We start from the raw sequence: 15,665 nt of genomic DNA, 5'->3' as shown, positions 1-15,665 counted from the left end.
AGAGATTGGTTCCAAAGACAAAGTCTTTTAATGCAAGTGGATGTTACCTAATGAGAGGTAGGTTCATATGAGAGCCAAAACACTCCAGCAGAGATGCATTTCCACAAGGGACATCAAGAGTTTACTTCAAAGGTAATAATACATTGTGTAGATTAGATAGTATGGACATTCACCAAAGCTTAAGCATCAAGATAAAGGACACCAGCATTTAACTCCAAATTCCAAAGTAATAGTAGAGATCTTCATCTGATGATGAAGTGAATGAAAAGTTTGCAACAATTTCTGCAGCTGTGGCTTTTGCCATTTTGTGTAGCCAACAGAGATCTACAGAGCTTTTGCAGGCCGTCCCCAAAACACTTCAGTCCTAATCCAGGAACAAATGAGACAGTAAGTATAAATTTTCCTTTTCTGGACATACTATTCTTTTAAATTTATCACAATTAAAAAGGAGTAAATAAAATGCCTCTTCTATTTTGTCAACCTTAGGTGATGGAGGAGGAAGTCTCCGATGACTACCAGTACTCTAAAGATCCAGCCAAGTCAGATTTTGCCAATAAAGAGTTACTTACTCCAAAGGGATGACAGTGTCAAGTTACATCATTACTGAAGTTAGTAATATTTCAGGTGCCTCCTGAGTGTGTTACACACTGCAACCAGGACTTTTGCTTTTGCACCTGAAATATTTTTGGACAGTACTATAATTCTGATGGGTACAGCTGTTGCCCTAGTTAGCCAAGAGCCAAGAGCTGTTTACTTATCAGCATACGGAGTTGAAATTTTAGCATTTTTTTGCAGTATCAAAATCAACATCCTATGCTAACATCAGCTTTGTGGTGTCCTTATGTTAACTCTAATGTTAGCAAAACAGCATTAGCTTTTTAGTCCTCCATGACTTTACATGCCTCATGGCTTGTTTTCATAAGTTTTTTGCTTTGGAAAGTACACAAATTAAAGAAAAAGTTCATATGTAAGACAGTTATTGAAGTGACAAAAGTGTAGTGAAAATCCAGAAACAAAGAGCATGCAGATAGTAAAATAGGAGGCCAGGAAGTCCTGTCAACACCCTTCCTCGCTTTCCGCCACCTTCTTCCTCTTTGCTGCCCCTCACTTCTCTCCCCAGTCAACAATGAGCACAGATGCATAGGATGAAAACTGAGGAAGGCCTGGCTCTGTCTCAAGGAGACTCCCCTCCTGCATGTTTTGAACTCTTAGCAGCATTCCTGAATCAGCTGTGGAACCTGGCTTCTTAGGAGTACCAGGTTATTTTATCTTCATAATATTCAAAATTTCACTTATTAGAGTAAAATATTTCTCAGACTTCATCTTTCTCCTTTGGTAGAAAGAGTTTTGAGATGTGAGAGTCCGCATTCCAGTTCAGTGAACTTGGACCAGTTATTTAAAACCTCCGAGCCTTCCTTTCTTCACCTGTAGAAGGAATGTGGGAGAAGAACACACACGGCCGTCTCTAACAGGGGAGGAATGAATGATGACGAAGGGAGTCCCCAGCAGTAGAGGGCTTCTGGGCACGGTTCACGAGTTTTGCATGGGGTCGGGGGAAGAAATGCTGTGTGATTCATGGTCACAGTCGATTCTCAGGGTTTAGTTAGTGAACTGGGACCCACCCTGCTTGTCTACAAAACTCTCAGCCTGTGATGAGTCACACTACATGCCAACTTCAAACAGAGGGAGGGAGAAGGAAATGCTTTCATGCAGAGACAGAGGGAAGCCAGATCGTACCAATGAGGCTGGCACCTTTAAAAGGAGAAGGGGGCCTGCACCAGGAAACCAGAACGCAAACCTCAATCTCAGGGCCTAAGGTATTCAGAACTTACCGGAAGGTTCAAGGCACTTATACAAAGAAATGGTTTTGGAAAATGGCCATGGCATTCTGTATCAAGGTGATCACCTTGGAACACTATTGAATCAGTGCTATTTACACGAGCATAGAGCAGGACAAAAATATATACACAAACATCTGAAAAGGCTCTGAGCCTCGTCTGTAGGTTTCCACTCTTACAAAATGTGCTCTAAGTACTCAGCCTCCAGAACAAGTTGTCCTTGAGCATAAATTCGAGACCAGGGTGTTTATTTTAATATGGTTTGGATTGTATAAGATGCCATCTAGGAGAAGTTTAAAAGACTTTTTTTCTTTGAAGTTCAGTTTTCCTGAAAGCTGACAGTGTAGAGGAAAAGTAGGTTTTAGAAATGATTCCATAGGAACACAGTATGTGAAAACAAATTCCTACCCTATAAATTTTATCATGGCTCTGAATTGGAGGTGTAATGCATTTACACACAACAAAAATAAAACAGTGAGCTTAGCTGGGGCTGTTCCCTTTCCCTGTGTGATAAACCAGCCATTTCCTGTGTGAGCACCAGTTCCCCCCTAAACATTCTGCTGTATGTGATTCTTTGCTCTTTTCATTCCAGTTCCTGTATTAGTTGGCTTGGCTACCTTTTGTTTGGTGTTAGCAATGCTAGCAGTTACTGTGTAACTTCCATTTCTTGATCTGATTTTCTGAATCATCCAGATGAGTAACCTGACCAAGTTTGCTAGGACTTGGCAGTATTTACTTTTGATAATGACTTCTAGCCTCTAGCCATGTGGAGGGGGGGTCTCTGGAACACAGCAATGACTCACGACCATGGAACGCCACCCTAAGAGTGCAGAACTGGGGACAAACACATGCTACTTGAAGTTATTCCCTAGCGCTGTCCTCTTGCTGCCATAAAGGAGACAATATTAGGATTACTAGAAGGCCCTGAATATTAGGATTACTAGAAGGCCCTGAATATTAGGATAAAGAGGAATGCGCTACAAGCTATAAAGGACCAGAATGGATTCTCAGGTAGGAAGTGCATTGGGTCAGGAGGCCTGGAAAGCCCAGGTCAGGGATTAGGTCAGCCTTGCGTGTGCCACGGGGAAGCAGGAAGCACAGATGGAAAGAGATACTGTGGAAGATGCTCAGCAGGAGGTGACAACTGCCTGGAGGCAGAGAGTAGAGACAGACTAAAAAACCTGAAGTTCAAAGTCTAGGGAGGCAAAGAAGTGGTGATGCACCTACACGAGGGAAGTCAGGAGAAGCCACCATTGGTCTAAAATGCCAAGGTGTCCAACACAGAGGGACTTAAGCTACTTTAAAATCATTAGGCTTCCCCTATCATTCTCAGCAAACTAATACAGGAACAGAAAACCAAGCACTGTGTGTTCTCACTCATAAGTGGGAGTTGAACAATGAGAACACATGGACATAGGGAGGGGGAACATCACACACTGGAGCCTGTTGTGGGGTTGGGGGCGAAGGGAGGGACAGCATTAGGACAAATACCTAATGCATGCGTGGCTTAAAACCTAGATACTGGGTTGATAGGTGCAGCAAACCACCATGGCACACATATACCTATGTAACAAACCTGCACGTTCTGCACAAGTATCCCGGAACTTAAAGTTAAAAAAAAGAGAAAAAAAGAAAACCTTAAAAAATATTAGGCTTCTCTACCTCTCAAAGGCACTTTTCTCTTTCTTTTTTTAATTGATAAACTTTATTTCTTTTTGAGAAGTTTTTGGTTTACAAAAAAAAAAAAATTGAGTGAAAAATAGAGAGTTGGCATATACCTTCCTCTCCTCATCACCAATTTCCCCCATTTTTAACACCTCTTGCTTTAGTGAAACATTTGTAACAACTGATGAACCAATATTTGCTGAACACATTACTATTAAAGCTAGGCTACAGTTCGCAAGAGGGTTTACTTTGGCACTGTATATTTTATGGGTTTTGATAAACATGCAATAACATGTATCCTCCATTACAGTATCAGACAGGACAGTTTCACTGCCGTAAAAATCCTCTGTGACCCACTGATTCATCCCTCCTCCCACAGCCACAGCAACCTAATCTTTTCGCTGTCTCCACAATTTTGTCTCCTCTGGTGTGTCATGTAGTTGAAATCATATGGTGTGTAGCCTTTTCAGATTGGTTCCTTTCACTTAGCAATATGCATTTAAGGCTCTTCCACATTTTTTCATGGTTTGACAGCTCATTTTCTTTTTATCCCTTAGTAGTGTTCCACTACATGGATGTATCCCTTTAATTTTTTGTTTTAACATTTAGAAATTATAAGACACGAAAAGCACACATCAAAAGGGAAAAAATCTGACAAACTACACTTCATCAATAATTAAAAACCTCTTTCCTCCAAACAACACTATTAAGAAAATGAAGACAAGCCACAGCCTGGGAGAAAATAATTGAAAAACAAATATCTGATAAAAAAAATATGTATCCAAAACATAGAAGTAATCTTTAGAACTCAACAATAAGAAGACAAACAAGCCAATACAAAATGGGTAAAATTTGAACAGGCTCTTCGCCAGTTATACAAATTGAAAACAAGCTCACTAAAAGACACTCAACATTACTAGTCATTAGGAAAACGCAAACAAAAATCACAATGAGATACCACTATACTTCCATTCAAATGGTTAACATTTTACAAACCAACAGTACCAAGTGTTGACAAGGACATGGAGCAACTGGAACTCCCACACATTAGAGTGTGGTAATATCTAGTCGTGAAACCACTTGGAAGACAGTTTGGCAGTCTAATCTTAAAAAGTTAAATGCACTCCTACCAGATAAGCCAGCCATTCCATTACTTGGTATTTATGCACACAAAGACTTGCGCATGAATGCTTATAGCACCCTTACTGGCTACCACCCAAAACTGAAAACATCCAAATGTCAGATGAATAGATTAACAAATTGTGGTTTATGCATGCAATGGAATACTACTCAGAAAAAAAAAAGGAACTCAGCAAAATCCATATTTTCTTAAACTGCAGGACAATTGATTTAATTTCTTGAATAAACAAATTGCATAAGGGGAAAAAAAGATAGATAGAATGGAAAGCTCTTGCATAAGAGAGGCTTAAAAGATACACACACCAACTAATCCCAGCATGTGGAGATTATTTCCATTCTGATTTCAACAAATGGTAACATGCAAACAAAGAAACCATTTATGACAACTATGAACTTTTTGGAAATTTGACCACCGATTGTTTGATAATAGCAATTAATATGATAACAGCATTCTGCTTATTAATACGATAGTGTAATTATCATTGTGTAAAAAAATTACTGACAAAATATTTACGGATTAAATTTGATGATGTCTGAGATTCTCTTCAAAATAAAAAAGGTGGTAAGTGAAGGATGGGATAGAGATGACACAAGCTTGATTTTGAGTATACAAGGGTTCACTATATTATTCAGTGTACTTGTGTATATGTTTGAAATTTTACATAATAGTGTTTTTGTAAGTTCCCTGGAATCTAACCATCGTGAAACAACCATTGTTAACATTTTGATATTATTCCAAGGGTATATTCTTGGAATAATATATTATTTATCATTATATATTATATGAAATATATTCTGAAATCAGGATATTATATGAATTGCTCTGTAACTCATTTTGCACTCAATGATTTATCTTTTTATGCCAGTAAACAAAGATTCATGTCATCTTTTTGAATCAGTTGTTTATGTCGGTGTACCACGATTTCTTAAAAACTATTTCCCAACTTTTGGACAGTTCAGTAATTTCCTGTTTTCTGCTATTATGAATAATGTTACAATAAACCACCCTCTGCAATGAGCCATGATACAGACAAGCTAAGAGCATGTGCCCTGGAGCCTGCCTACCTGTCTCTCATTTATTAGCTGTGTGCCCTGGGGAAGGTTACAAGCCTCTTTCAGGCCTCAATTTCCTCATCTGTAAAATAGAGATGATAACAGTGCCTGCTTCATAGGATCAAGGGTGCATTAATGAGCTAGTGTATATTTAGCAATTGCAACAAAAGCACAGAATCAGAGCTCCATTCATGTTAAACATTACTATGTTTGCACACCTGACCAATTTCTTTGTTAGAATTGCTGGGATAAAAGACATGCCTTTTGAGACGCAACTTGCCCATATGCTGAAATGACATGATTTCACATTCGCCAAATTAATTTTTGGGGGGTAAGAAAGTGGACAAACTTTGTCTTTGTCCTTTCCTTGTTCCTTAACTGCTAAACTTACCTTCACCTGACAGCTTGCTGTACTATTACAAAATCTGCAAACGTTTTGCTTTGCTTTTCAATTTCTTTAACCTGCTATAAACCAAAGGTACCTAGAGTACAACACTCTGTGAACAAATGATTCCAGGACAAAACATGATCACTACCCACAAGTCTTAACTTCTTGTCTTTCATATTAACACCCTATTCCAATTTCCAAACCAATATGCTTGTGCCTCTAAATATATTTACCTTATTTATTTATTTTAGAGATAGGGTCTCGTTCTGTCGCTCAGGCTGGAGTACAGTGATGCAATCACAGCTCATTGCAGCCTCAAACTCCTGGGCCTAAGTGATCCTCCTGTCTCAGCCTCCAGAATAGCTGGGACTACAGGGCACACCAACATGCCCATATATTCACCTTAATAAAACAAATGTTTCTCACCTTGCTCTCAAAATAACAACAAACAAAAAACCTAGTTTAAGGTCTCTAGTGTCTCCAAGTGTAATTTTCAGGAGAAAGTCCTGCTTTCTCTGCCACAGTCAACATTTAAGTTAATTGGAGCAAAAGCATAGCTATTTTGCTGGGTCTCACCCCAAGCCAGACATTTTTCTGCTGAGCCTGCAACTCCACCTCTCTTTGCCCTCAGGAAAAGTTAAAATACTTTTAACAAGATATTTGAGTTGAGTAATTAAAATCCACAAACCAGCTGGACATGGTGGCTCACACCTGTAATCCCAGCACTTTGGGAGATCAAGGCGGGGGAGGATCACTTGAGCCCAGGAGTTCAAGACCAGTCTGGGCAATAGAGTGAGACCTCATCTCTAAAAATAAAAGAGAATAATAATCCACAAACCAAAACTTGGTTTCCCCACAAGAATCCTGTCTGCTATGCTCACAACCAAATCCAGCCCAGAGCACTTGTTTCTATACCAATCCTCCCCATTCCGGGAAACAGAACCTGGGGGTGACTCTTCGCAATGCCGTCTTCCTCCTTCCCCATCTTCTTCCAGTGTTATCGGTTCTTCTTCCAGAAGATTTCTGAACTCCAACTCCACTTTCTCCACCCTCATCCAAGCCACTTCTCTCCTGGATTATTACAATCGCATGCCAACTGATTGAGCCATGCAGAGACTTCCCTCCTTCTAAGTGTGATCTTTTTTGTAAATGTAAATTGGACACTCTGCACACCTGCTTTAAAAGCTTGAGGGGCTTCCAATTGTTTCACATACCAGCTTTATCCCCATGACAAGGCCCTGCTGAGTCTCTAACCTCAACTTCCCACCATACACCTTGCTCTTCCTTAAAAGCACCACGCCATTTCCTGCCTTGGGGACTTGGCTCCTGCGGTTTGCTCTGCCTGATAGCTCTTCTTAAGCTCTTTGCCCACAGGCCTTTTGTCGTTTTTCAGGTCCAGCTTAAAATCATTTCCTTGAGGAGGCCTTCCCCACCCAATCTAAAGCCACTCCCTCTCCCCATAGTAACCTCTCACAGTCCTCTCCTTCGCTGTGCAGTACTGATTACCAAGAGTCATCAGACACCGATCTGACTGTGCCCACAGCTGTCTCCCCCTCTCCACTGTCACTGTGCTTTGTCACTGTGCTGTCCCCAGAGTCTAGCGTGGCACCTACCCTTAAAAGAGCACAGTATATATCTGTGAATAAACGAATCAAGAGTAAGTAGGCTTGTCCAATTTGCTGTTCATCAACCTTAAATTCCCAAAGAAAAGTGATTACATTTCACCTTATATCAGGTGATGAGGATGGAGATCCAAATTCAAAACCCTGAATTTAGCACCATTCCATTCACTAGTCTCAGCTTTATGGGGAATACAAAAGACAAGCTCCCAAAGAATGTGCAATCTCCCTAGAAGAACAGACACATACCTGAACGCTTGGAGAATCATTTAAAGATAGAATATGTTTAAGTGTCTAAATGACAGAATAAACCAAAAGTAACCTCAAGTTTTTACTTTTCCTCCTTGGGCATAAGAACCCAAAGAAGAAAAGTAATCTATGGAAGAAAATTAGCCACATGCAGGGGTATAAAGTAGGTCTAAAAATGTGACTTATAAAAGGCTACCTGGAGGAATACCAATCAAAGGACAAGATATTATATGAGGAGGACAAACTGTGCACAGACCATCCCAAACAGAGCAGGACCTAAATCCTTTACAGGGTAGCTTCAGTCTTTAAAAAGGCAAAATATTTTGGTAAGCAATCCCCAGTTAGACACTGTATTAGCTCATGTTCAGAAAACACAGTTGTGTCATTTCTGGTTTATGAACACTATGGGAATGTAAAAGAGAAACATTTACCTCTTCATCCGAGTCAATGTGAATTAATTTTGTTTAAGCACACCTTTTTAAAGGCCTTTTATTTTCACAGCTCCCTAACTTTTTATTGCATCTTTTCTCCAGGCATAGTTGACTGTGGAACATTGCTCTGGGGAGCCTAGGTGTCAGCAATATGTAGTTCTATTTTAAGCTCAGGGAGGAGCACATGTAACATAAGTAGGGAAAAGAAAAATAAATGAAAAGTCTGCTGCAATATATTTAGGTGTACTTGGAATCGTGTTTTAAATTAAGCTGCAATTAGGCTACAGAAACCCATTCTGAAGAAATTCACCTGAAGGAGAAAAGAGGCAAAAGGTAGGCATCAGTGTTTACAAGTGTAGATAGACAGACAGACAGACAGACAGATGGATAGACAGATGGATGGACAGACAGATTAATAGACAGGCAGATGGACAGATGACTAGATAGATGATTGATAGATAGATAGATAGATAGTTAGATAGACAGATGGATAGACAGATTGACAGCTAGAGAGATGGATATACACACAGATGGACAGAAGGACAGATAGAGACAGACAGACAGATGGACAGATAGACACACAGACAAATGGACAGATGGACAGATAGATGGATCAATGGACAGATGGATAGACAGACAGGCAGATGGATAGGCAGACAGACAGACAGATTGAGATTTTTCCATGGCTGTGTATCTACAAGCTTTCTCTGTTAAGGCAATTATAGCCAAAACATAATAAAACAGAAACAATTTTTACGTGACATGGAAGATGAGGTGATATGGGTATTTGATGTCTTATTTAGGAATTAATTACTTTGAAACCATAATTACCCATGCTTTAAGCAAAACACTTGTTTTTTCATGAAGTAGACCACCAGAATATGAGGAATTAATTTGTTCAAAATCTCTGTCATACAAGGAAAGATATTTATCCTTGATAAATGTCTTTTAAGTTAAGCTATTACTACAAGCCAGGTGCAGTGGCTCACACCTGTAATCCTGGCACTTTGGGAGGCCGATGGAGGAAGATGGCTTGAGCTCATAGGAGTTTGAGACCAGCCTAGGCAGCATGGCAAGATCTTGATTCTACTAAAAATAAAAAAATTCAACTGCGTGTGGTGGTGCACACCTGTAGTCCCAGCTACTCAGAAGGCTGAGGTGGGAGAATTGCTTGAGCCCGGGAGGTGGAGGCTGCAGTGAGCTATGATTGCTTCACTGTACTCCAGCCTGAGCAACAGAGAAAGACCTTGTCTCAGAAAAAAAAAAAAAAGATATTCGTACAGTACTTCCTACTTAGGCTTCTTCTCCTTGAGGTCCTTATTTGATTTTTTATTTTAATAACGACTTTCATAAACCTGAGAAGGTCTCCCAGCTCGTGCGCAGACCTCAACCTGAAGTTCAGGTAATACAAGTTACCAGGCTCCCCTGGCTGACCACTGCTGTCTGTGCTGGGGGCCTTCCAAGGCCAGGGAGCTAACAAGGAAGCGGGGGCTCTGCAGAATACGCGGGGCTGTAAGGACAGAGGTGCTAAGGCAATTGTCCTCAGGAGCTATCTATCTTCGTTCGTTATAACCACCTGTAAAAATAAAATGTTTCGTAGCAGAACACAGCAGAAGAGCCTAACACTACCAGAAGACAATGAGTTTAATCTGAGGAAATGTGAGGCTAATGTAATGAGTTTGAGCCCAAACTTAGATGTCACCCAGAATGATACAACTCCTGAGAGCATCTGCCCATGATGGAGAAGGAATGTGGGATATGGGGTTTCCCACATGAAATTCCAGCCCAGCCTGCCACTCAGAGCAAGGAGCCTGAAACTATTCCGTTGAGAGTATGAAATCGTAACAGGAAACAAAACTCTGAGGGTGGAAAGAAGGGAAGTGGGTGGGGACCCCAGTGAAGGAAAGGGCCAGTGGCTAGGGAGGTGAGGCTCCGAGTCATTCTTTTGCACATTTCTTTTGCATATCTCTGCATAGTGGAGGTAAGGCAGGTCAGCATTCCTCATCTCTAGTGAATTCTCCGTCAAGCCAACATAAACAAAATATTCCCTCCTGTGAGTTCTTGGAGTCTAAAGTAATGGACTCAAACCAGTTAAATGGAAATCAAACCTGTTCTGGGAAGCCACGGCTTCGCTAACTTTGAGAGCTCTGCCAAAACGACCTCAGGCAGAAGGGAGATCAAACCATAAGTTTCCCTTTTGGAGTTGTCTGGAGCTAAGATATTTGAGGGCAATTGCTGTTTTGAGGTTTAACTCCTCCTAAGGTGGATATTCCAGGAACTTCAGGACCAGCACTTCATCAAACACCTGTACTTCTCCCAAAGTCCCTGATAATGCTCTGGTCGGATTTTCCTGAGGGTGACTCAGCAGTTTTCCCAGACGGCTGTCAGCAGGGACTTCTCTGGCAGATTCCGGAACAGAATGACACAACCAGGGAACTTACGAAGGTTAAATCTGTTGGGCTGGAGGCCTCACAGCTGCAGATAGATGTGCTGGCAGGGCCATTAGCTGGGAAGCAGCGCTGGTTGATAAGACTATTCCCGGGGAGCTGGCATACAGTGAGCACAACAGGTCTCAGTACGGGGACCAGGAAGGAGGCTCTCACCCTCCCTAATTAGCTCACCAGACACAAGGGGTACCTGTACACACCAATCCTGCACCCAGTTCTCAATTTCGGGTCGCAGAGGATGGAGACATTACTTTTTGTAGGAGATTATCAGGCAAAAAAATTGCTGAAAGGTTCCTTCATTCAGTTTGCCCAGAGTCATCCCGTCTCATGGGTGATTTTTTTGAGTTCTACACCTTGTCTATTTTACCTCTCCTCCTCTCAGTATACTAACACAAAGTGCTACAGAATGCATAATTTTCAATTAAAATAAATTTTACTTTTGCAACAGGATTACTTCATTTTAATTTACAGAACTCAGAGTGAACAGGTTCGAGTACAGAATCATGGAAATCTAGAATCAAGAGGATAATAGAAGTGGGTATTAACAACTGCATAGCTGTAGATTTTGTACCCATGGCATCTGATAAACTCACACAGAGGAAAAGTTCTACTTCGGAGCTCTAAAATGTTATCCTTTGGTTCCCAGAAGCATAAAAATGCAAGTTAGGCTGAAAATCGAATTTCAGGTACTTACTGATTCCTTGAAAGAGTTCTTCAATATTAATAGCATTTTTTGCACTTGTCTCAACCACGATGGCACCTATGGATTCAGCATATTCCTTAGCATCCTTCAGGGGAACCTCCCTGGAAAAAGAGGTCAAATACCGACAGGAAATGAATGCTCGTTTGTAAAATGCAAATCACCCAAAAGATCAAACAGCTTGTGTGGCACATAGCTCCTTTAACTTCTTGTAGAATAATAAGTCAATTGCTCAGCAAGAATGGATACCTAGTATGAGTGAGACTTTTTAAAGTAATGGACTCAAACCAGTTAAATGGAAATCAAAACTGTTCTGGGAACAGTTTTAAGCCCAGTCTCTGGCAACCATGTAGAGAAGATATGCATATACAAAATAGTGTTCGTGCTCCCACAGAAGAATTCCAGAACAGCAGGGAAAACCACGATGAATATGGCAGTACATATTTCAGCTTTCAGAGCTACAGTTGATTTCAACTTTTTTCCCCATTACGTGACTTGATATTTAAAAACGCCAACACCACTGTTAGTGTGTTTGTGCACACACGTTTTGTGAAACTTTTTATATATTATCTTTCACAAATCAGAGAAAATATGCAATGTGCTGTGACAGTTTGGAAACGAGCATGGTTATAGCCACTATGGCTACAACACAGGATGGCGTACCTGGACTTTTCACCTATAAGAGGATGTTCTTGCAAAGGTTTTAGGCCATTAACTCTATTTAAATGAACAATCTAAAAAAGACTCACCCTGAACGCACCCGATTTCGTCTGATCTTGGAAGCTAAGCAGGGTCAGGCCTGGCTAGTACTTGGATGGGGTCTACTGCCATACCACCCTAAAAAATAATCTAGTGACCTCTTTTCAATGTGAAGATGCTGTGGTGGATCCAAAGGTAAAAAAGATGCAGTTCCTATTCTCCAGCAGCTGCTGCATGCCAGTTCCTCCTCCAGGGGCCAGGGAAAACACAGGTCCTGCCTTCTGGCACCTGTCCTTTAGAGCACAGACAAACAACGCTCATCCAGGGGCACTCTAATCCACAACACTGCAACATAAACTGCTTCAGGAGCAGAGGGGCAGAAAGTGATATGTCCTGTTCAATGGGCCCCGGGAATATGCCCAGAGATGGTCACCTAGGCAAATGCAGGTAAGACTCTGGAATGGGACAGCCTGAACAGAGGCCCAGAGACAGGAGAGTGCACTCATTCCAGGAGATTATTAAAAGTTCATTCTGCACCCAGCACTGCTGGAGGTGTTATGGTGGATTTGCAAATGAATGGCATGCGACCCAAATGGAGAGAATGTCAGGGTGATTGGAGCTGAGAGAGGGAGGCACACCACGTCTGACTATATCCAGAAGCCACTGAAGGACAGGAAGTGACAGGGTCAGCTCCACAGTCTAAGAAAAAATAGTGCACAGAATGGACAGAGGTGAGGAGAAGAATCTGGAAGCTCCTCTAATGCTGTAGGTGAGAGGTAACACAATCCTCGACCAGAAGGATGGCTACTGGAAAAGAGAAGGCGGCAGATACAAAATCAAAACAGGGACAGGGAGTGATGAGACAGCATCCACCTCCCCGACTCTTCCTCCATCCTCCTCAGAGCCTGTAAATGGCTTCAAGAGGTTTAAAGTTACCAAGGAAATTTTACCTTGGCATTCAATCTATGGGACTCAAATCATATGTGGGGAGGACCCTTCAGTCCTAGCTGGAAAAGCGTCTAACTAGCGCCTACCATGTTAAAGGCGATGGTCTCAGCCTCTCAGTCAAAGGAAATACGTCCTTAAAGCCCAGTCAGTGGGAACCTGTGCTTCCAAGCTGCAGAGGAAAGTATATCCCGACATTCACTCTCCATTGCTTGTAACAGGCAAGCCCCAGGCCTGTCACAGGGATTACGCTTGGGTTTTTCTGGCAACAGAAGTTTTATATTTAAAAGATTCCAGAAAACTGCTTTTCTCTGTGCAGTTTGGCATGATATCCTGTTTTTCACTTCATTCTGAAGTCTTTTTTTTTTTTGAGACAGTATCTTGTTCTGTCACCCAGGCTGGAGTGCAGTGGTGCAATCTTGACTCACTGCAACCTCTGCCTCCTGGGTTCAAGCAATTCTCATGCCAAAGCTTCCTGAGTAGCTGGGATTACAGGCACACACCATCATGCCAGGCTAATTTTTGTATTTTTTGGTAAAGACGGGGTTTTGCCATGTTGTCCAGGCTGGTTTTGAACTTCTGGCCTCAAGTAATCCACCTGCCTCAGCCTCCCAAAGTGCTGGGATTACTTTTACAGGAGTGAGCCACTGCACCCAGCCTCTTCCCGAGGTCTTTATCAAAGCACAGATAAAGGGTGAGGCTCATGTCTGCCCACAATGGGGTCCAGGAGGAGATGTCACCTGCTACCCTACTGGGGTGGGGTGGGGAGCACCTGGCAAGCAAGTATGCCTTGGGGCCCACAGGTGAGAGGAAATCACATTCACAGGTAAAGTGCTTCCTCAGTGCCTCTGATCAGTCCAATTGTAGGACGAGCAGGTGCAGCACAGGTTCACCAGGCTTACATGAGAAGAGTTATCATGTGCCACAGCCCAACATCTCCATCCTGAGAACGACCATGGCTAAGAGGCTAATTCCTTCACAGTCTACAACACAGACCTTGAGATGGAGAGATAAGAAAAGCACACCCTCAGACTCCTTCCACCCACCTCTAGCTGTGGAAGGAGTCTGAAGGTGTGCTTTTCTTATCTCTCCATCTCAAGGTCTGCGTTGTAGCCTCATTAAATCATCGGCCTGCTGAAGTGACACACCTAATGAGAGGTGAGGCAGGGCTTAACCCAACCCCGTGACTCTGTCCACTTCACTCCTGCCAGGCCCCACTGGCACAAGCACCCACTGGCACCACACTCCAGAGGCTGTTCTTTCCATCTTGACAGACACACGTGGGGCTCAAAATATTTCAAACTGTCAGATGCACAGGAGTTGGGGTGGATGGGGGCAGAGCCTACTCCAACCACCTAAAGAACAGGTGCTTACAGGAAGAAGCTGGACGGCCAGTGAAAATCCCTCTAATGTGAACTGAGATTAGAAGGACCAACCACTCTTGAGTCTGCCAAAATACATTCCTATTACTGTGGCATAATAAAGAATACAGATTCGGTCTTTGCCCTGGCTCCTGGCACAGTCCTCTCCAAACCCTCGTAGTTTCCTGCGTGACAGGAGTGACTTCTGGTATTCTTGAAGAGCCCCTTCAACCATGCCTGAGTTTGACAGGTGTGGCCCTAGACCATCCTGTGGCCTCTTCAGGATGAGCCTGGTTGCTGGAGGAATTCACCACATGGTTAGAGGATCAAATCTTTCGGCCCAACCCCAGCCCCTGGGGCTGGAGATTTAATCAATAATGACTAAGTAATGAAGCCTCAATACCAATTCTTGAGCACAAGGCTTGAGAGGGCCTAGGCTGCTGAGTACACTGGTACCCTGGAGAAGCTGGAAGCTCCTCGTCCCACCCCCACCCCTTGCCCTTGCTGTCTCTTCCATTTAGCTACTCCTGAGTTGTGTCTGTAACAACAGAACTATACGTCAAATTAATATTATAAGGAGACCTTTGTGTGGGACTAAGCTTCTGCATTAGGGCTCCAAGAGATGAGACTAAAAATAAAAACAGCCCCCCATGCTTAAGTTCCCTTCACCAAACCCAAACTAAGTGGTTATGACCTTCTGAGAAGTCACAAGAGATAACAGCCAATTTGCAAAACAGGCCAGTTGACGTCTTCAGTAGCCATGGAATGAAGTTCCCTCGGCTTTAATCCTTACATACAATGTTAACTAATCTGACATTTTTCTATTGTTCTGTCTCCTGTCCCTCCCTCTGCCCGTCCCCCAAGAAAAGTATCTTTGAAACGAAGAGCAGGCTCCTGTTCCTTCCTCCTGCTTTCTTCTTCCCTTCTCTATCTATAAAGCCAATCCCTTCTACTCAGCTCATGGAAACACTTATTCTATTTTATGGAATGATGTGTTGCCAATTCTAGAATCATGAATAAAGCCAATTGAGATCTTTAAACTAAATTTGGGTCAGGCACAGTGGCTCATGCCTGTAATCCCAGCACTTTGGGAGGTCGAGGCAAGAGCATCACTCCAGAACTCCAAGTTT

The 15,665-nt window shown here is 42.3% G+C and overlaps 1 protein-coding gene across 1 annotated transcript in view; it reads right to left on the bottom strand.

Annotated features, from left to right (window-relative positions):
- Positions 1-15,665, bottom strand: part of RAB31 (RAB31, member RAS oncogene family) — a 155,017-nt gene that overhangs the window by 3,936 nt on the left and 135,416 nt on the right. Inside the window, exon 8 of the mRNA XM_064378949.1 lies at positions 11,525-11,634. Within this exon, the coding sequence (XP_064235019.1) occupies positions 11,525-11,634 (110 nt within the window). The remainder of the gene's footprint in view (positions 1-11,524; positions 11,635-15,665) is intronic.

Source organism: Aotus nancymaae, unplaced genomic scaffold (assembly GCF_030222135.1).
Source record: "Aotus nancymaae isolate 86718 unplaced genomic scaffold, 86718_ANA_hifiasm-v0.15.2.pri h1tg000020l, whole genome shotgun sequence".
NCBI classification, from domain to species: Eukaryota; Metazoa; Chordata; class Mammalia; order Primates; family Aotidae; genus Aotus; species Aotus nancymaae.
The sequence above is the reverse complement of the archived record's forward strand: the minus strand, read 5'-3'. Positions and strand labels throughout refer to the sequence as shown.